The 22,337-nt window shown below is 40.1% G+C and overlaps 2 protein-coding genes across 3 annotated transcripts; one reads left to right on the forward strand and one right to left on the reverse strand.

The window, feature by feature from the left end:
• The first annotated feature begins 212 nt into the window (after positions 1 to 212).
• brd8b (bromodomain containing 8b) lies at positions 213 to 13,501 on the forward strand. Of its 2 annotated transcripts, XM_088378373.1 has the most exons (19): positions 213 to 347; positions 1,497 to 1,593; positions 1,717 to 1,786; positions 1,884 to 1,933; positions 2,022 to 2,144; positions 2,231 to 2,311; positions 2,407 to 2,471; positions 3,125 to 3,291; positions 3,547 to 3,741; positions 4,332 to 4,428; positions 4,744 to 4,886; positions 5,658 to 6,096; positions 6,171 to 6,208; positions 6,288 to 6,490; positions 6,556 to 6,648; positions 6,765 to 6,833; positions 7,472 to 7,757; positions 10,281 to 10,325; positions 12,188 to 13,501. In XM_088378373.1, exons 1-19 carry the CDS (start codon positions 329 to 331, stop codon positions 12,245 to 12,247), a joined length of 2,340 nt encoding a protein of 779 aa, XP_088234499.1. In that variant the 5' UTR covers positions 213 to 328; the 3' UTR covers positions 12,248 to 13,501. The 2 variants fall into 2 exon arrangements, with proteins under 2 accessions (XP_088234499.1, XP_088234504.1); XM_088378378.1 differs by lacking the exon at positions 10,281 to 10,325 and having other exon boundaries at positions 215 to 347.
• Positions 13,502 to 13,792: 291 nt separating this feature from the next.
• On the reverse strand, positions 13,793 to 15,258 carry LOC148404205 (DNA damage-inducible transcript 4-like protein). Its single transcript, XM_088378389.1, has 2 exons — positions 14,906 to 15,258; positions 13,793 to 14,437 (listed from the first exon to the last, which is right to left on the reverse strand). The coding sequence occupies exons 1-2, from the start codon at positions 15,090 to 15,092 to the stop codon at positions 13,977 to 13,979; spliced, it is 648 nt and encodes a 215-aa protein (XP_088234515.1). The 5' UTR covers positions 15,093 to 15,258; the 3' UTR covers positions 13,793 to 13,976.
• Positions 15,259 to 22,337: the final 7,079 nt, after the last annotated feature.

Here is a 22,337-nt window from a genome sequence, read left to right on the forward strand (position 1 = left end):
CTGGAAAACACAAAGGCACCAAACACGACTCGTGATTTTTTTTTTAAATTCTGAGTGTAAAATAACTGGTGCGTGATGCATTTCGTCGCAACAAATAAACGGGTGTCGATCATGTCACTTCGACACATTCAATAAACCAGCGACCTTTACGTACGAGTGATTCCTCGATACCTTGTAGGTACTCGGGCCCTGTCCGAGTACTCGCACTATATCCTATGTAGGCTAGACTACAGGAATTTGGACAGGGCCATATTCTCTCAACCCATTCGTGTATCTTTGAAATTCGTCCGGCGGAAGTTGAAACCTTGGCCTTGTTATCACTAAAGAAATGGCGAGCGGGATAGGCAGTGAGTGTTTTTTCTTCCTCTTCCACCGAGAGGTCTTTCTTTGAAGTTTAGGATGCAAACCTATGGAAATGTACTCCAAACGTTGTTCTTTAGCTTAGTTTAGTTGAAAATGAGAGTTTTATTACCTTAAACAAACGCAATATCGCGTAGCTGTTTGTGTTTCACCATAGAGTTCCCCCGTAATAACAGTGCTAAGCTAACGTAGATTGTATACTAGCTGTTCGTTAAAGTATTGTTGTTTGTGCCAGTACTCTTGCCTTGCATGACTGTCGTTTCTGCCGTTTCTCTTTTCAGTCGATTAAACTGTAACTACCATATTCCAATACATGCAATACATTTTCATTTAAACGTGACGTACACTAGTATCAATTAAGGCTATCAACCTACAATAAATTTATTTGGAAAACAATACATCAACTCACCCTATTTTATGTGTACTTTTTAGTTTTAGATTGTCCTGTATCACATGCTCAATGTTCTATTGTATAGTCCGCTACTGTATTTTAACGTAAGAAAACCAAAGAACTTTACGTAAATGGCCAGGAGTAGCAAAAAAAAGATAACAAATAATATTAATAATGACTATATGTGATTGACTCCACAATATTTTTAAATCAAGATGCGTGTATTCTTCATTTTTATCCTTAAAAGGTATTCTAATAGTATTTTTTAAAGTATACAAGATAAATGCATAGTATTCAAATCAAATTTCTTTAAGGGCAATAAGTTATTAAAACAATGACTTTTAACTGGATATGTATAATATTTACATTTCTCACGTAAATGCTAATATTTAGAGACTTGTTATAAATTAATTGGGTAATGTTTGATATTTGTTACTTTGGATTCAACAGATCAACAAATGTTTTTAAAAAAAATCGACTAATTCATTGTTTGGGAAAAATACCACTTACTAAGTATAGCATAACAAAGTCATCAACAGTCGCCATATGGTATATACTTATTCTTCTAAAAGTGTGTCTTAGTTTGGGTCTCATACATTTATGATTCCTTGACGTCATTCTGATATCACATTTTCCTTCTTCACTGATATCCATAATTTTGAGAATTTATATGTAGTGACTTATTGTTTTATTTTTACTTGTGATCATTTTATTGGTGTTCAACTGTGTCTCTGCTTTGTTCCAGAGCATAAAATTCTGAATGTTGGCCCAACAGAGCCATGGTCAGTCAGGGAGAAACTGTGCCTGGCCTCTTCTGTTATGAGGAGTGGTGACCAAAACTGGTAAACAGGCAACTTAACATCGCTCTTGTACATTCTATGCACAATATTTCTAATCTTTAAAGTAATATTACTTTGTATGAATTTCCTAACTTGAAGTGAATATTACTCTTTCAATACTTTTAGGGTATCTGTAAGTAGAGCCATCAAGCCTTTTTCTGAGCCTGGTCGACCACCTGACTGGTTCTCACAGAAGGTAAGAGATCCCAGCTGTTGTCTGTTGAGGAAGCAGCATTGGATTTAATCGATGTCCCCAATATCTGGGATTATTCATTCATCTCTTAATGTTTCAGCACTGTGCCTCACAGTATTCTGAGCTGCTGGAAGCCACAGAAGCCCCTAAGTCAGTACTGAAAATCACAAATACACAGTCAGACCAAAACAGCTTTTGCCACGTTTGTAATTTGAGTTCAATGCAACTTTTGTTTTAGACGTAAGCGTGGTGAGAAGGGCGAGGTGGTTGAGACCATTGAGGATGTAATTGTTCGTAGATTGACTACTGAGAGGATAGAGGAGCTGAAAAAACTACTACGAGACACACAGGAACAGTACAGGTAGCTACGATCTTGAAAGGAAGCTTTCAAAATTTCTTATGCAACATTTGTACCCTTCGCCCAATCTGTGATTTCTCTCTGTGCAGAAAGTTGAAAAAGGAGGTGGACCTGATACAGACAGGTCACATGGACCCCCAGCTGAAAGAACTGTGGGCAGAGATAACAATGTAAGATTTGTTCAACCAATTTTCATCATTTGTTAAACCATCCATGTCGTCAAAACGTCACTTTTCCTTACATATCTTTCAATTCTCTGCGGCAGAAAAAAGAAGCAAGAGGAGGAGGAAGCAGAGCAGAAGAGAAAAGCAACAGAAATGGCATATCAAGGTGAAAAATGTCAAAGAATATGCATTTCAGAATTTAGCTTTTGAAAATTCCTAAATTGTACCGAATGCAAATCCACAAAAACAAAATTACGTTACATAATAATTTTCTCCCTGCTTACTTGTTTGACACGGTAGCCAGGTCAGGAATCACTCCTTTTTTGTACGTATCGTGCTGTGGTCAGGCTGGAATCTATGTCCTAATTTAGGCAATTTAGTATTTTTTCATAAATTCTTACTATTATAAGAATACTTATTGTGTTGTTTATACAGATTGTTAACCTGTGTAAAGTGTTGAAAAATTTGAGAGCAAATCTCTGTTGAACACTTGAACTGTCTGAGAAGTGTTGTAAATCCATTTTTTCATAACTGTGCGGTAACATTGCGACATGATGTCTCCTCAAGCTTTAAAGTCTGTTTTGTTAGACAATAATGAGGAAAAATTATGTAGTTACGTATGAGTAATTTGTCCCGAAAAAAAAATAGCCGTAATAGCTTTGGTTAACTGTTAAAGCTTTTTCCCCTCAAGAAATATGCCACTGTTTGATTTCCTTAAAAGTTGTGGTTTTAGAGATTCCATTAGAAAGTGATGATCATGCATATGTCAGGAGTTCAATAGATGCATATATTATTCTCTTACTCTCATTTGTCTTCCAGCTCGTCAGGCAATTAAAAACACTCCCAAGCGTCTGCCCAGTGTCACTGTTCGGTCTCCTTTGGGGGCCAGTCCTACGAGCCTGGACTCTCAGACGGACACATCAGCCCCCACACCACCCACGGAACCTGCAGCAGCCATCGTCTCAGATGACACCAGTACCCACTCTGTACGTTCATCCTTGCCTACGCGTTAACATCCTGGTTGAACGCAGTCCGTTTCCAGGGATACTCCAGTTTGAATGACGTAACCTCAAGTATTTGCTACTCCACAAGTAACCTATTTTTTAAAGTAGTCTTGCTTCATTGGTCTATGGCATGGGTAGGGAACCCTGGTCACCGTATTCTGCCTGTTTTCCATCTCTCCCTGAAAATTTCAACTGAACTTTGTTGACCACTAATTTCATTTTCTTCTGCCGCTCCAGGTCCAAGGTATAGGTTTTTTTCTCCCAGTGTCAGAAGCTCCAGGCCAAGGGCATAAAGATGGAGGAGGCCTTGCCACTCTTGCAGAGGATACTTCACAGAAGAGGCTGCTGCCTCAGAAAGCTACACCACCTCCTTCTCCTCTGCTGTCGGAACTGCTGAAAAAAGGCAACCACATCTCAGCCAGCCCCCGCCTTGTGAGAGCCAGCATAGCCTGAATTTGATAGTTCAAGAAACTATTAGATCACATGATTCATGAAGCCATGATATATCCACCGCAGACAATATGATTATAATTTATTGTTATTGGTGCATATGATGAATGTGACATTGCAGTCAGATTACATTATATGCAGCAAGTTCTTAAACTAATGTTTTTTGTCAGGATAGTGTATTTGTTAACCTGTGATAGATATTATCGCACAATAAAGTTAGACCGCAACTACAATGCCAGAGCTGTCTGATTGTCTGTTGAAAAAAGAGACAAATGCAGCATGCCTTGTCAGCGTTTATTTCAGTCGAGGATGAAAGTCCTATTTTTGAAAATGAAGGCCCTAATTGCTCTCCACTTTTAAGCCTGCTTTTAAAGTTCTCAATAGAGCTTAAAACCATTCGACAACTGTGCCAAACCATTTGTCATATTGCAACATATTATCGAGCCCATGTGGCCCACTCGCATTAGGTGAAAAATCGTGACAAACCTGTGAATGCCCTGTGTTGCTAAGGTGCCCTTGTTTAGTACAACCTACATTTATTACAAGAACAACAAACAATTGTGCTCTTGCAGGTGACTGATGGAGACACCCCTGGAAGTCTTAGCAATGGAATACAAACTGCTGCTGTTGTCGCCGCCCCATTACCACCTGGCCATGATGTCATGACAGGTAAATGTTCTCAGTGTAACAAAGTAAATTTTGGCTGACTTATGCTCATGTTTGGTCTTATTCAACCATTTAATGAAAAAAAAAACCACTTGAATCTTAGATTTGGCATATAAAAATGTTGCTTGAGATAAAAGTGTTACTTTGGCAGAAATGTACAGCATGTTTTGAGTTTTTTGCCTTTTTTAGGGTTGCCAGCAGCTACCAGTAACTTTGTAATTGCTAAGCTAACAGGCAAGACTCTACATAATGTTCTGAATTGGAAAAGGCCTACCATGTACAGCAACCATTTTAATGTGTCCTTTTTTTTTTTTGAAGTGGGGGAAGTTGAAGCTGCAGTGAAGGCAGAGCTTGGTGAAGACACAGGATTAGTAGAAGAGGACCTTGTCGCTGTCTCTTACATGGGAGACGAGCTAGATCTGGAAACTGTAGGTGGCATCATTGCCATCATTGAGGAAAAGGTACACACTCAAAAGTCTTAGTATACTGTTAGTGTAATCTTTGATGTAAATATGCTGATCTTCAGTTCTGTCACGTCCCCCAAAAAGGCTGATGCAGCAAGTACGAATCCCTGGTAGCATACAATGGTAATAGATCCGGTCAATTATATTTGAATCACATTTACATTTGAAAGACACTTTTCATTTGAGCTTCATTAGAACAGCAGGTGGCAGTAGTGTACAATACAGGCAGAACTCAATTCACTGCCACAGAAGTCACAGAGATTTAACGTTTATGGTCAACAACAACAAAAAAAAGTTAAAAACATCACGTCATCCAGTTTTTATTGCACTTGTTCATATTAGCTTAATGGTGAGCTGGAGCCTATCCCAGTTTAATTTGGCCAAGAGGGTAGTGTCCAACCTTGACTTGTTGCCAGACAACCAGATATGTAGCAAATCTAATAAAAATGAGTACTTTATATTTCAATCACCATTCACTTTATTGGGAAAAGTTGCTTCGGTTATCTAAAATGTTAGTTTGTGAACAGTATGAGAAAAAAAAATAAGGTTGTGAACCAAGGTTCCACTATGTTGGGACTTTCGGCTTATCCTATCAGGGGGTCACTATGGCGAGTCACTAGCATAATTTGTTTGGCACAGGTTTTTTATTTGTGGAATCCCCTTTCTGATGCAACACACCATTTTTTTTTAAAACTTGGGCTTGGGTCTGTCAGTAGCTGGGTATTGGGAAGTCGCCTATTGAGAAGTCATGCTTGCTGTGCTTTCAAGGTGGATGATTCAGTGGAGGCTTTGGATGCAGCAGCAGTGGAAGCAGCACTGTCTCTGTGTGAAGAGGCTGTCTCAGAAGGACACACCCTGCCAGGCCCCTGGGAAACCCAGGAAATAAAGGAATCAGATCCAGCATCCACTGTCCAAGACTCGGAGCACATACAGGAGGCTTGTGATGTGGCGACACTCTCTGTTCCCACCCCTGTCAGCCCAGATGCCCCAAATCAACCAGAAACTACAAGCACAGAGGAACGGGTCAAGGGAAACTGTGAATCAGCTGTGACTGAAAGTGACATAACTTCGTGTGACAACTCGGAAGATGTCACTGCTGGAGGTGATGATACAGAAGAGGGCGATGAAGTAAAAGGGGACACAAATGCGGTAGTGAAGACTGAAGTAGAGGAGTGGAACCAGCCCGAAGCGAACCCACCATGCCTAGGTGACCTGACAAACACACAGAACATGATGCCCCAGTTTTTAAAAAATGACTAACAATCATCGTGTGTCCCACAGATTCTGAGGACAGTTCTGTATCTGGAAGAGAGTCCAAGGTAATAGACAAACATTATTGTATAATTGTAAAGCTTTTCTTAGTATGCTGCCATTGACCAAAGTCCTACTTAAAATCAGGAGGTGAAAGAGGAGGAAGAAGCAGGGAGCGAGTGCGATCCTGAAGAAGGAATGGAGCTGAAAGAGGAGTGCGGAGAGGGGGAGGGTGCCTATTTGTCAGAAGTGGAGCGAGCTGCCAGTGAGAGTGAAGATGGTTACGGGCCGCCCTCTCAACGCTACACGGCTGATTCACTAGCCAGCAGCCCCGCCTCGTCTTCCCAGCTGTGAGTATCTTTGTAGACAATGTTTTGTCGTTTGGGTACCAATCCCCATTCTCTCTTCATACCAGATCTACATGTGGCGAGGACCAAGAGGCTGTGCAGGCTCAGAAAATTTGGAAGAAAGCTATAATGCTGGTGTGGAGAGCTGCAGCTAACCACAGGTGATGCTCTCTAGCCTTGCCTCAACCCACAAAACAAATCAGTATTGTCTGCTGTAATCATGCTCATTTTGCGCAGTGCCACCTCCAGAACTATTTGTTAATCTCGTTTCTCTCAGGTATGCCAGCGTCTTCTTGCAGCCTGTATCAGATGACATAGCCCCTGGTTACCACAGCATTGTACACAGGTGAGGTCACAGTGTTCCTGCAATCCATTTTAATGACTGGGCAAGCCACATATTCACAAATGATGGCATTTTTTGATTAAATTGGTTTAGGTAATGGATGGATGGATTTTTCTTTTTTTTTTTCTTTCTTAACGGATTGGCGGACTAGCAGACCTGTGGATCGGTGGGAATAGATGATGGTAGCGCAATTAAATTAGAATGATGGACTGACAGACTGATTAACAGTTGGACTGACAATAATGAACGGGTGCCCAGGCCACTGACAAATGAAAATTGCCCACCAGTGTCTTTTCATCTTACCTTTGCTTGATCAAGATTTTTACTTTGCTCTGTAAACCCCAATCTGAGTTCCGAGTTTATTATTTTTAAAACGCACAATGGGGCTGCTCAATTAATCGAACTTTAATCATGTTTACTATTTTGGCTCCAGATGAAATTCATTTTTCTAAAACATGTTCAGTCAATACTGTTCCAAACATGTTCAAGAAATACCGTTCCAATTTAAAAAGCATAATTGTGTAAATAATCGTGATTTCAATATTGAACAAAATAATCGTAATTACGATTTTATCCATAATCGAGCAGATGTAACGTACAAGGAACAATCTTCTCCTTTGCCCTAACTCATCCTGTTACAGACCGATGGACCTATCTGCAATCAAGAAGAACATTGAATCCGGCGTGATCCGTACAACAGCAGAATTCCAGCGCGACATCATGCTGATGTTTCAAAATGCTGTTATGTACAACTCGTCAGACCACGACGTCTATCACATGGCCCTGGAAATGCAGCGTGACGTCCTGGAGCACGTTCAGCAGTTCCTGGCCACGCAGCTCATTATGCAAACCTCAGAGAGTGCCATCTCCGCCAAGAGCCTCCGTGGCAGGGAGGGAAATCGCAAACCAGGCGAGCCAGCTGAGAAGGTGTGTTGAGAAACTTTAATCAGGAGAAAGTGACATACATGTTCTAGTTCCTCAAATGTGTTTAGGTTTGTTTGTCTGAAACTGGAACAGTACATTTGCTACCAAGAATCAGATGTTTCAGATTGAGCAAATAACCAGCAAGTATGCTTTGACACTACTTTATTAGGTTTCAATGTGACTTAGAGTAAAACTCCCTCCATCGTGAGTTTCGGGATGGCGGTAAGAATGTTTAGATTTGTGATTTGATTCGTGTGTGCGCGTGTGCGTTCGTTTCTGATCCCATGCATCACGATAAAATACCGTAGCTCCGGTTGTTGCAAACTGTCAGCCACTGATTGGCGTTTGCCTTTTGTCAGTAGACGCACAGCGCCCACTTGCTGATCATTTCTACGTTTCCCATGCTGTACGTAATACTTTTGTTTAACGTTAGCGGAGTGACATCCTGACATTGGTCTGCACTACAGTACCAAAACAGCATTGGCGGAGTCAAAAGGAAAAACACAGCAGGCCAGCTGCCCATAGGCATGTTTTCAATGGTCGGGAGAGGTTTATTATAATTATTATTATTTTTTGTTGTTAAAACAAGAAGTCACTGGCGTTGAAACAAGAATGCATTGTATTAGAGCGGCTTCATCACCACCGTTGTCGTCCTTGCTGGTGTGAGTAGACATATTGTACATTGATCTTACTCTCTCTTCATAATCTATTTATTGTTTTGAATTGACATTTACATCTACACAGCTGAAACTGCACGCTCAAATGCAGAGATTTTTTGTTTTGTCGCTGAGTCATAGAGGTGCCATTTGGTGATCACCTATTGAAACTCAAGTAAGCAAATGCAGGCTAACAGTAGCATGCCTAGGGTGTAAATCACTTATTGAAGGGGTGTACTGGAAGGCAACCCTGGGATGGAGGGGAATTCACTGTAGTTTACTCTGAGCATTGATGTGTAATTTATTGGAACACTTCCTTGAGCTGGCATGCCCAAAGTCTTGTAAATTGGATATATAACTGAAATTATGTCAATTATGGCATTAGGCTTAGGGACATGTGCAAGTCTACTGCTTAAATGTGTCTATCATCTCGCTGAATTCAAATCTCAAGTGTCTCAATTTATAAATTTGAACTTTTCTACTGGTGAGAATGTGCCTTCAACTACATATGTGCCTTGCATTGCGCAAATATTATATCTACGATTGTCAACATCTTTTGCAGTTTAGTTGGCAGTAACCAGAGTATTCTCATTTTCCAACACATGCATGGTATCACATTAATCAGTATATAATGAAAAAAAAAGGAATGATATACCCTCGCAAGTCATTGTGGCGTGTGATTATTATATCTATTGTCTATGACTATTGAGTTGAACATTGGTATAAAGATTTACACACATGCTTAAGAGCACACTGATGACACACACGAGAAACCTCAGCCAGTGCGGTGGTGTGATCATTTTTGGTAAAATCTTTTGTTGCATGAAGCTTCACTTCTCGCAAATGTCTGTCTCTCTATGTGTGCTTGTGTGCGTTTGTATGTTTGCCAGCCAGCCACTTGGCTAAGCTGTTGTGCCACTTGCTGCTGTTATGTGAATTTCCTATGACTTGTGGGTTTGTGCTTGAGCATAGTTGTTATTAGCCAGTAAAGTATGACCAGTAAATGTTCACAATGTGCTTGAGCATAGTTCTTATTAGCCAGTAAAGTAGGACCAGTGAATGTTTACAATGTGGTCCTTTTCCCAAAGGTGTCCACAGTTATTAATGAATTTATGTTCAGTTACATTTGTCACTTTTGGGTTTTTTTTAAACCGCATTTTGGAAAAAGTAAAGAAATTGGTATTTAGTAGAGTGTTTTTTTGTTGTAACTATTCTTTTTGTCAATAATATACCTTGGAAAGCCTGCGGTGCCACCTTTGTCATAGACACAATTTTGTGTGATAAGCAGAGGGAATGGAATGCGTGAGTTGCGCCGATGAAAAATGTTGCAAATATTTTCCACCCTCGCCTATTTTGTTGCTACCATTGCCTCGTCGTTTTTGCTGGAGTGGTAAATTGAAGAAAGAAGACATATTGGCAAGTTTACAATGTAGTGTTTGTGTAACAATTGGTAGTGTGGACGAACCATATATAGCCACAATGGCCTGACACCTCCTTATGATGTGCACCAGCTTGGTCACACACTGGCCAAGCATCTCAGTCTTCAACCAGCATTTGTTAGATCTCAAACAGACTGATCAGTGTGTTGCATAGCTTGAAAAAAAAAAAAATCTGTTAAAATTGTGTCGGTTCAACCAGAACAAAGCATAACTGCAAATTGTTGATACACTGTATTGAATACCAAAATATTGTATAAGTACTTGTTTATGAGTGTGTGTATGGTAGCTTTTTTTTTTTTTTTTTTTTTGGGACGTTCGTCTATCCATTTGATGGACGCTTTAATGACGCTTTCTCACACATTTGTGTGTGTGTGTGCGCGCATGTGCGTGTGTGTTCTCTCCTCCTCACTCCAATGTGTGTCCTTCTGCAGGACATGGTCCCAATGGCCTCTCCTGCTTTCCTTCTCTCTCTCTTTGTAAGTATGCAGGTTATTGATCAGATCTCACCAGAAGCAGGCCACCGTCCACACACGCTTCTTGTCATCGCAACCACCTCATCAGTTCACTTTTCAGTTTGACATTTGTGGCATGATAAGAAGTGTTTAAGGCCATAGTAATACAAGATATTAAAGGTTGGGGGTGATATTAGTTACGCAATAAGTAAACAATTGCTGTTTTGAATAGTCCTGGTCGATTTTGGGTTTGTACGCCATAAAGCGGAGAGCGGCAGCACACGATCATTGAATAAAAAAAAAATCAAGAAATGTGTACATTTGCATCAGATAATGATGCTGAGCAGAATTTGAGCTGCATACTATGTATATAATGTGAATGTAAATGGCAGCAATGTTATTCTGTGGCGACTATACGCAGGTCAACACTACTTGAGATTGAAACGACCAAGAATAACTATCTGCACTACACGGGGGTAATTGATATGGAAGTGGTCATTTAAATTGCATTGTCACTTACTCTAAAAGATTTCAGCTCAATCTGAGCACCACACTGTTTGGGAAAGCTATCTCCCACGTGATGCCCTTTGACCTTGTTGCAACTCAAATACCCGCACCACTTATCAGTGTTTGCTTTGTGAGGTTGACGCTTGGGTCACTTTTGTTAAATCAGATGAACTTCTATTACTCCTGCACAAGCTGATAAATGCAATTATTGACTGATCTGTGTGTTGCATAGCTCGCAAAATCTGTCAAAAATGTGGAATTGCAGCAACTCTCCCTGATTGGCCACCAGCCAGTCACACGACACAAGACGAATTACATGCCACTCTCACATTCACACTTTAAGACAAATTCAAGAAGTGCCTTAAAAAAATACATGCAAGATCAGGGAAAACATGCTAACTCCACACAGGAAGGCCTGGGTTTGATCCCCCAGCCTCAGAACTGTGAGGTGGAAGTTTTCATTTACTTCATAGGTGTCAAACTCAAGACCCGGGGGTCAGATATGGCCTGCCACATCATTTTATGTGGCCCGCAAAAACAAATTGTGCATCAATCAACTTGTGCCAATACTTCACTTTAAAAAAATTAATAAAGATATTGCTGACAATTTTTATTACTATTCATCAGTTTAAAATATTTTAAGAGTTTTTACTAGTCTCTGATATCAAAACTAGTTATTCATCAATTTGTTGTGTAGCATATACTCTATATACAGTAATATAATGCATTGACAATCATTATGGCCCTTCAAAGGGTTCTATGACTACGATGCGGCCCGCGACAAAAACGAGTTTGATACTGATTTACCTCATCAAAATGTACATGTTCCCCTTTAAAGCAGAAACAATTGAGGGGGGGATTATGCAAGCGTGGAGTGAAAAAAAAAATAAAAAAATAAAATCAAAAAAATCTGACTGTCAAATAGAATTGAACATACTCGCAAATATTTACAAATACCATCCCAGCCAACAAATGTTTTTCCCCCCCCCTCAGACCCATGAAACATGCTAGTTTAATCTTTGAGCACCCATTTGAACTGTGTTGAATCGCACCGTTCAACTGTTTCCAGTCAATCTCGGTGCGCTGACACATGCCTCTTTCATGTGAACTTTTTCTGTCTGCATGATCTAATTTGTTTTCCTTCTCTTAAGTTGGATTTTCCTTTGATCATCATTTTTTTCTGTTCTCCATCCGAGGAGGAACCCACCTACCCCCACCCCATACCCCCAGAGGTGGACCTTCTATGTGCTGTGTGTGGGGGGGGGGGGATGCTGTCAGCTACGTTCTCAACCTCTCCATTAATCCCTTTTCTTGCTCTTTTCCCCTACTTCTTTCTGGTTGCTCCCCAACCCCACCCCTCCTCTCTTTTTCCACCACAGGATGGCGGCACCAGGGGTCGCCGTAGTGCAATGGAGGCTGACCTGAAAATGAAGAAATAGACTTGAGCAAGACCCACGGAGGCAAAGGAGATGGAAATGAGTGGCGTTGGTCTAGTAGTTCAGTAGAGCGAGCTGGTCAGTGTCTGGACCTTGTGTATTAGCACCTGTGCTAGTGCATTTGTTCTTTTCTAGAGCTGAGCATATGGTACGTGCTGGGGTGTTGATGTGTCTCCATAGAGCGACATCTCTTTTTCTTCTTCAGTTAGCTCCTTGGACCATATTCAAACATTTTGTTGGGTGGTGCATTCAAAGACATGCAACATTATGGAACAAAGATGTTGGAAAGATGATATTTGAAGACTTCCTGTTGTCGAATCAGTTTGCTTTGTTTTTCCACCTATTGATCTGAATGTCAATTTTGAAGCAAATGTGTTGTTGACCTTTTCCTCCATGTTCTCTAATTTTTAAGGTTAATTGTGATATAAATTTTAAATATAGTTTGGATAATTCAAGAGTTTGGGTTGCTGATTGTCTATTGCGACGAAATATTTTTTTTACTGTTGAATGACAATGTAATTTTAGCACTTTCTTCAGTTGTGTCAGTGTCATTGAATGCACCACCAACACCATTATTCCACCTTACAGATGAACAGTAGTTGCAATTTTTGGGATTTAATATGCAAATTTTTTTTAAAACTCCATGTGTGTGCCATGTATTTTGTTTTTGTAATACAAGCAATACATTTGTGTATTACAATTACCAGATTTACCATACACAAATGGTTTGGTCTTATACTAGGTCTGGCACACCTTTTACGGTATGTAAACCTATGACTGTATCAAGACTCGATATTATTAAAATCAACATATAAAAAAAGAAAAAAATCCGCTGACTGAAATTGAAGAAGCCCGCTCCCCACAAGTTGAGTTGTGGCCTTTGCAATTTGAAAATTATGTTCTACATTTTAATGCCTAATGACACCAAGGCTTTACTTCTGTGTAAAATAATGAGAGTTTCTTCCTGGACACATTCAAGAAATTACTCAAACCTGGGTGGAGGAGCGGTTGAAAGGAGTCCAAATGTGTCGAATCAGTTTTGCTGAATTAGTATTGATGTATCCAGTTATCGCTTTGGGTGTTGCCAGAATTTGTGGCGTGATCAGAGACAGCTTGTGTAATGTGTTCTAGAAGAAAGTTAAGAAAAAAAGTTTTGTGCCCACATTATGGACCATTTAGAGTTTGTGTTTGGATAGCAGGTACACGTATCCTATGTTTAGTTGTACATTTGTTAAATAAAAGATTTGTTTTAAACTATGGTGCTGTCCTATTTGCTGCACATTTCAGAAAATATAATAAATTAGGCAAGTAGATCTTTTTTTCTCTTAAAATAGAGTGGATTCTCCCAGATTTGATACTATAAACACCACTACTCTAAACTTTAAAATCCACATTGTACATTAACAATTTTAAATCTCTTTTCTACAACTTATATGGTAATATTTACACTTGTATGACTGTTTAAATCTATCAATTTTTTAGAGTTTGTTTTCAGGGTTTCACCCTGGACTGGTCACCACCACTAGCTAAAATAAACTGGAAAAACAATTGTGAACAAATTGTTTTATTATCAAAAATACAAAGGCAGTACACTTAAGAAATGAGCCCTGCCCCTTCCAGAGGGGGTGCATCCAGTGTATACTTGGAACATTCAACAATCTGTGCAAATTAACAGTCAAGTTAGTAGACAACAATTAACAGTTTGACCCTTTGCTTAAACAAATGAAAATGTTCAACTCCTCACGTGAGTGTTAAACTCATGGATCACGGGGCTAGCAGAAGAGTAGAGCTTCCTCTTTACTAGCTTGTACTCTGGTCTAAGCTTTAACACTTTACTGCTCTCAAAGATGTGCTTGAATGGCGGCCAGCCGTCATTCATGTCCACCTTAAACACGACAGACAGCTCAAATGTCGGGGTGACACTTGAGTCTGGGAAAACACACCCCAAATTCTTGAGGCCATTCTTGGTCTCCACGTAGACCCTGATGGAAGCACCCCGCAGCCCGCACGGCTCATCTGTGGAAGAGCGAAGCACATCGCGACCGACCCTGGTGGTCATCTGGCGGGGGAGAAGCAGCATCTTGCACTGGAGCACCGAAACCTTGGCCTCCGTCAGGCAGAGCTCGATGCGCCGCGTCAAATCTTGTTGAAGGACTCGCTCCTCTTGCTCCAAACCAGCATCCATGTTGGTAACTGTGAAGGACAACATTTATGTTTTGAACACTTGAGTTGAAATATTTAATGCTTCTTTACACGTGATACTGCTTTATGTGCATGAATGTAGTAGCTGTTTGAAGATTTGTCACTCTCATTCATATTTTTACTCATTTCTGTTCGTCCCATTAAGGTGCTGCGTGTTGTTAAAATTGAGAACTTTTGTTCAAATATTAAGTTTTGGAAGTTAGTTTTACAGTAAATTTTAACTGAGAATGACCTACGGGTTCACTGTACATCCATACTTTTATTATATTAAAAATGTGTTTCTCATCGTTAGTCAGCAAAACGGAGAAACTGAGCTCAGCTGATTCAAGAACCGCATTGCTTGCATCAGACAGCTCCTTCCGCTATACTGTATAAACTAGTTACCCAACCCAGGTAAATCCCAAGATAGAAGAGGTCGCCAATAGCCGCGTTGCATTCAAAGTTATTATATATACTTACAATTTAAAATGCTGTCGGTCTCGTCGCCACTGTCTACGCTTCCCCGTCGGAGCAAAGTGCCTTTTTCTTCTTCTTGACGCAGGGATGCGAGCCTGAAAAAATATGTTCCTATAATGTCCGTGACGCTTTCTTCCTCTCCCAAGACGGGCACCTGTTTTCCAAATAGAAATGGCCGGGTATCGACCATCGTGATTCCCGTTTGTACAATTCCGGTAGCTCGTCCGGACGTTTGCTTAGAGTTTTCTCCATGTATTATTTGAGCGGCATCAAGACGGCATTACTGCTGATGTGAGCGGGTGAGCTTTTATCGCGGAGGACTTAGTTGCATCAGCTGAGCTCGCCACTGTGGGCGGGGCTTTGGTTCTGTCGAACGTTCCCGAAGCGTCTCACGCAATTTGGCAGGACCTTACAGTAAGATGTCAAGTCGCGCGCAACAATGTTCCCAACTGCTCTATGAAGTAAATGACGGGATTTTTTTTTTACCTCATCTAATATATATCAAGCATACGAGCTGGTGTTTGAGAACAGCCTAGACAAGTAAATAACAAAGAAAAGAAAAATAATCTTGCTAAAAAGTTGGTGCCTTATTTTTTCCCTGTTGAGAGAAGGGCGCAATGCAATGCGGATAGTGCTGCGGGGAGAAGTTTGACAAGCGGTAGCACATTTCGAAGGGGTGGGGAATCGAACCCTAAATCTGAGGCGTTTAAGCGCAGGGACGGAGCCACTCGCCAGCTCGGCGGTCACCCCGCTTTTACTTTGAGTCATTCTCATCCGTTTAGTATTTCGTTCCGTGCGCGTTGGGTAAGTACAAAATAGTATTGGCTCGTGAGTGAACGATTCGTTCAAAAGAACGATTGTCTTCCCCCAGTGATCGAGAGTGAACGAATCACTTCCTAAAGTGATTCGTTTTTTTTCAGTTCATATGACTTCAACCAGTAGGTGTTGGTAATGCGCATTGAAGCTGGTGCCACCTTGCCGTAAAACAAAACGAAGAAGAAAATGACGTAACTTCTCCTTCACGAACGAGTCGTGAATTGCATTTCCCGTTCACCAAGTGAACGGATCTGTGAGTGAACCAGTCAGTGATTTGCATTTCCAGTTCATCGCGAGAACGGATCAGTGAGGGAACGAATCCTGACTTTCCCGTTCGCGAATGAGATAATGGGTGAACTGCTTTCTCGTGCATCAACGGATCAGTCAGTGAACGTTTGTAAGCCAGAATGTAGATTTACGATTTGCCAAGGAAAGAAAGAACCACTCACTGAAACACCACTTCTTCTATGCACGTTTTCTCCAAGCTAACGGCTAACTTTATTGCATGAAGGGATGCGCCGTTATGCAACAACGGGGAGATTATGCTTCTCTTTGGGTAATCTTGATTTTATAACACTTATAATAGTTTTTAAATAACGTGTATGCATATATACGCCTAAATATTGTCATCCAATATATCTACTGCAATTTCACATTGGATTGCTGGTTTGAAATTTACTTTTAATATTATTTTTAATAAACATTTATGTTAAAATTTGGCTGGTGTTTTATTCCTTGTAGTTTTTAAATAACGTGTATGCATATATACGCCTAAATATTGTTATCCAATACAGTATCTACTGCAATTTCACATTGGATTGATGGTTTGAAATTTACTTTTATTATTATTATTTTAATAAACATTTATGTGAAAACTTGTCTGGTGTTTTATTCCTTGTTTTTATATTCGCCAATTAAAACATAAAAATCAGACATTTGGTTAACTGCTTTATATGACAATATGTGTAGGTACACCTCATGGACACTTCAATAGATACAGTACATGAGGTAAAAAAAAAAAAAAAAAGAATAAATTGCACATGTAGGTATTTTCTCACACCTGGGATTGAACCAAATACTTATCAAGCAAGAGCCCAAGTCACTAACCAGTCGGCTACTTTGACCAGCAGTCTAGAAACGCCTGCACTGTTTTATACGAGTGATGTGCATTCCAGTTCTTAAGTGAACTGAATCTTTAGAATCAGTTGTGTGCGTTTAACGAGGGTAACTTGGAAAACATATTGGAACGCGGCCCTGAGGACTAGAGCTTGACACCTGTGACCTTTGACCATGATATTTCCCTAATAAAGTGGCCTGTTATTAGGTACACTTGAAAATGGCGGTGTACCTAATGGAGTGTCCGTGTGATTCCCTCGTTAAGTGCACCTGCGTGAAAAGTTTTAGCTCCTGCAGAGCGTGAAAAGACCAAAATCTTTTCACGCAGGTGTGTTTAACGAGGGTAACTTGGAAAACATATTGGAACGCGGCCCTGAGGACTAGAGCTTGACACCTGTGACCTTTGACCATGATATTTCCCTAATAAAGTGGCCTGTTATTAGGTACACTTGAAAATGGCGGTGTACCTAATGGAGTGTCCGTGTGATTCCCTCGTTAAGTGCACCTGCGTGAAAAGTTTTAGCTCCTGCAGAACGTGAAAAGACCAAAATCTTTTCACGCAGGTGTGTTTAACGAGGGTAACTTGGAAAACATATTGGAACGCGGCCCTGAGGACTAGAGCTTGACACCTGTGACCTTTGACCATGATATTTCCCTAATAAAGTGGCCTGTTATTAGGTACACTTGAAAATGGCGGTGTACCTAATGGAGTGTCTGTGTGATTCCCTCGTTAAGTGCACCTGCGTGAAAAGTTTTAGCTCCTGCAGAACGTGAAAAGACCAAAATCTTTTCACGCAGGTGTGTTTAACGAGGGTAACTTGGAAAACATATTGGAACGCGGCCCTGAGGACTAGAGCTTGACACCTGTGACCTTTGACCATGATATTTCCCTAATAAAGTGGCCTGTTATTAGGTACACTTGAAAATGGCGGTGTACCTAATGGAGTGTCTGTGTGATTCCCTCGTTAAGTGCACCTGCGTGAAAAGTTTTAGCTCCTGCAGAACGTGAAAAGACCAAAATCTTTTCACGCAGGTGTGTTTAACGAGGGTAACTTGGAAAACATATTGGAACGCGGCCCTGAGGACTAGAGCTTGACACCTGTGACCTTTGACCATGATATTTCCCTAATAAAGTGGCCTGTTATTAGGTACACTTGAAAATGGCGGTGTACCTAATGGAGTGTCTGTGTGATTCCCTCGTTAAGTGCACCTGCGTGAAAAGTTTTAGCTCCTGCAGAACGTGAAAAGACCAAAATCTTTTCACGCAGGTGTGTTTAACGAGGGTAACTTGGAAAACATATTGGAACGCGGCCCTGAGGACTAGAGCTTGACACCTGTGACCTTTGACCATGATATTTCCCTAATAAAGTGGCCTGTTATTAGGTACACTTGAAAATGGCGGTGTACCTAATGGAGTGTCTGTGTGATTCCCTCGTTAAGTGCACCTGCGTGAAAAGTTTTAGCTCCTGCAGAACGTGAAAAGACCAAAATCTTTTCACGCAGGTGTGTTTAACGAGGGTAACTTGGAAAACATATTGGAACGCGGCCCTTCGAGGACTGGAGGTCGGCACCCCTGGTTTAAGTGAAAAGTGCCACACCTGCCCTCACCCCCACTTTCTGATTGGCTGTTTGATCTGTGACGTCACTTGGACACTCCATTAGGTACACCGCCATTTTCAAGTGTACCTAATAACAGGCCAGTTCATTAGGGAAAAATCATGGCCAAAGCTGAACTGAAAGTAAAAAGTGCCACACCCGCCCTCACCCCCACCTCCTGATTGACTGGTTGATCTGTGACGTCACACGAACATGTAAACCACCATTTTCAGGTGTACCTAATAACTTTATGCATTTTCTGTACGTGTCAAGAATGTGTATTTGACTACTTTCTCTTTATTTTGGGGGACACCAACACATATTACACAACGTAAAACACATATACATACCAAATGTCAAATTTTTGTTTTCATGCCCAAAAAATAAAAACAAAGAATAAAACACCAGACAAGTTTTAACAGGTTTTTAATGTTTATTAAAATAATAATAATAATAATAATAATAATAATAATAATAATAATAATAAAGTAAATTTCAAACCAGCAATCTAATGTGAAATCGTAGTAAATATACATACACATATCGTCATATAAAGCAGATAACCAAATGTCTGATTTTTGTTTTAATTGGCGAATATAAAAACAAGGAATAAAACACCAGACAAGTTTTAACATAAATGTTTATTTAAAATAATAATATCAAAAGTAAATTTCAAACCAGCAATCCAATGTGAAATTGCAGTAGATATATTGGATAACAATATTTAGGCGTATATATGCATGCACGTTCTTTAAATCTACTATAAGTGTTATAAAATCAAGATTACCCAAAGAGAAGCATAATCTCCCCGTTGTTGCATAACGGCGCATCCCTTCATGCAATAAAATTAGCCGTTAGCCTGGAGAAAACGTGCATAAAAGAAGTGGTGTTTCAGTGAGTGGTTCTTTCTTTCCTTGGCAAATCGTAAATCTACATTCTGGCTTACAAACGTTCACTGACTGATCCGTTGATGCACGAGAAAGCAGTTCACCCATTATCTCATTCGCAAACGGAAAAGTCAGGATTCGTTCCCTCACTGATCCGTTCTCGCGATGAACTGGAAATGCAAATCACTGACTGGTTCACTCACAGATCCGTTCAGTTGATGAACGGGAAATGCAATTCACAACTCGTTCGTGAAGGAGAAGTTACGTCATTTTCTTCTTCGTTATGTTTTACGACGTGGTGGCACCAGCTTCAATGCGCATTACCGACAACTACTGGTTGAACGGAAAAAAGAACGAATCACTTCAGGATTCAGTGATTCGTTCACTCTCGTTCACTGGGAAAAGAAATCGTTTTTTGAACGAATCGTTCACTCACGAGCCAACACGAACAGAAACTACAGTAATTCAGCAACAGGGAACCTGAAGTACACAAATACAATGTGTGTACTGTAAAAACGTTGATAACCACTTATCTAACAAATTGTCAAGAGACTTTGTGGACGCCCTGAGAAAATATTGTGATGCAACAATGCATACATAATTCAAGGGAACAGCTACTCTCACTTTTTGTCACAAGTTTATGTTTTGGGGACGGAGGGACTTAAAATGTCCTCCAATTTTATATCAAGCATATCACTGTAAATCCAAAATAATCCATGTTCAGGAGATACTAAATAGCAGCATGTTTATCCAACTGTAAACTTTACATCTTCAAAGTGAGCGAGCCACTTTCTCCACGTTGGTCAATAAATTGTAGAAGAAAAAAAAGAAAACAAGACAAAAACAATTGAGGACTAACCAATCGTATAGATTTCTGAAAAAATATTAAATTAACCAAGTCTTGACAAAGGAGGATTTGGCCTGTGTTCGGTGATACTATTTAACAATGAATAGTTCAACAGTACAAAAGTGATTGTAACGGATCTTCTTTGTTTATCCGGGAGTCACCACAGCAATTAATCCTCTTCCATCTCTCCCTGTTTTCTGCATCTTCAGCTCCAACTACAGCTCAGCAAATCTCGCCTCTCCACATCCCCAAATCTCCTGTTTGGTTATCCTATTTTTGCCTTCTACCTGTCAACTACATTTCCAACATCCTTCTAGCGACTGGTAAAAAAGCAGCTTCCTGGCTTGTTCAAATTAGAAATAACACCTATGATTCAATACTTTGAAGATAAAGGCTTTTGTTTAAACAACAACAATGTTACAATTTACAAGTTTAAACACTTTTTTTTAAATTAAGAACTTTGTTGAAAAATATTGCCATTGTACTTTACAATCACCTCCGCACAAAGTGCTGATGAGACTGCAATCATATGACCCCAGCAGGTCCAGACTTGTCATGCGAGCTTTGCCGTACTCACAGTTGACTAACTCACAAATTATATTCATTAACTCCTTACAGTGTGTTTTATGGTACTCTACTTTAACTACAAAAATGTTCGAAATTTAAGGCAGCTCACAACTAACTGCCAGTGTCACTTTTGCATCATGGCAGCTTTCGGTGACGCTTCACTAAACGTTTGGTGAGGAAATTATTACTTACCTAACATTTCTATACAATCAGGAAGTTCATAAAAGGAAATTTTATGGGACACTATGGAAAGCACCAGACTGCTGAGTCACCAGTTGTGAAAAGTTTCCCTCTTTGATGTCACCTGTGCTCATCAACGATGAAGTGGAAAAGTTGTTTTTCTCAGAGAATTACAGGGAAAATTACCAAATACAAAGATATGTACAATAAAGAGTGGTGGTTGAGACATAGTGGTTGGTTTTTTTTACAATTATAAATGCAAAAATCCTCATCAAACAATCAAGTTTTATTTCGCACTTCATACAAAGCACAAAGTGAACGGCAGGGTAAAAAGACACGCGCCCACTCGAACAACAAATTATTTATGCAGAAATGTCTAGAATGGAAAAAGCTGTAGCTGCCAGAAATAAACAATCTCACCAAAATCAAGGCGTGCATGAAACTTCTAGAGTTTGCTTTTCAAAATATGAATAGTACAGTATAAGCTGCCCCTATGTCATCAGGGAGGCTTTTTCCATGGGCGTGTATCATAATTAATGTTTTTAAAAACCCTATTCCAAAACAAAATCTCAACACTACAGTCATGCCATAACACAAAGAGAATGATTAAACTGGCTTGTTTAGTTCATTCCCAAACACTGACACTCATTGTTAGAATAGCGCCAGCATGTCAGCTGATGCCAGCCACTTACAATGTAATGATTGGTGAACAAGTCTGACCCGTCTCAGTAGTCATCCCTAAGCGAACTCGTGCATCTGCAGCTCAGCGTTTGTTGGGGTCCTGATTGTTATTTGTGACTGTGCACCAAACAACAGTTTGCAACAAGCTTTTTGGATTCCTTGGAGGGGCTGCTCATAACAAATACTATCTTCAAATTTTTGGGTCTCCATATTTGGCACTGTAACTTCCTTAGCCAGTTGATGAACAAGCATAGCACCAAATGAGGTCCAAATTTATTCATTTATGTTATATTACATTGATATTATATTGCATAAAATTGGGCTCTCAAGTGTGTCTAATGCAACCTTACAGAAGAGTTGCAGTCTGACAAACAGGTGTGGTGTCATGTGCATTCTGAGGTGACTTCTATTTTGATTTTATTTCTGTACTTATTAAAATACACGGTTGTGCTTTTCATCTTTTTATCAGTCTCCCAACAATGTTTGCTATGTATATATCTGGAAAAAAGAGGACGTCATGTTGATCTGTTGGGTATGGTGTATTAATTTTCTCCATGATTCATTCCATTTTCACTTTTGACAGCTTGTCCCTATTGTGGAAACTGCAGTGGACAAGTTTTGTACTTTACAAACCTGCATTGTAGTGGCACATGCTGCTTTCCCCGTTGTATAAATGGCATGGCTTTAATTCTTGCCCAATACCCAGCCAAGATTGGATTTAAAAAAATGGGTGGCTGCTAGCTGC

This window comes from Syngnathus floridae, chromosome 1 (genome assembly GCF_059516105.1).
Source record: "Syngnathus floridae isolate MCC-2025c chromosome 1, RoL_Sflo_1.0, whole genome shotgun sequence".
NCBI classification, from domain to species: Eukaryota; Metazoa; Chordata; class Actinopteri; order Syngnathiformes; family Syngnathidae; genus Syngnathus; species Syngnathus floridae.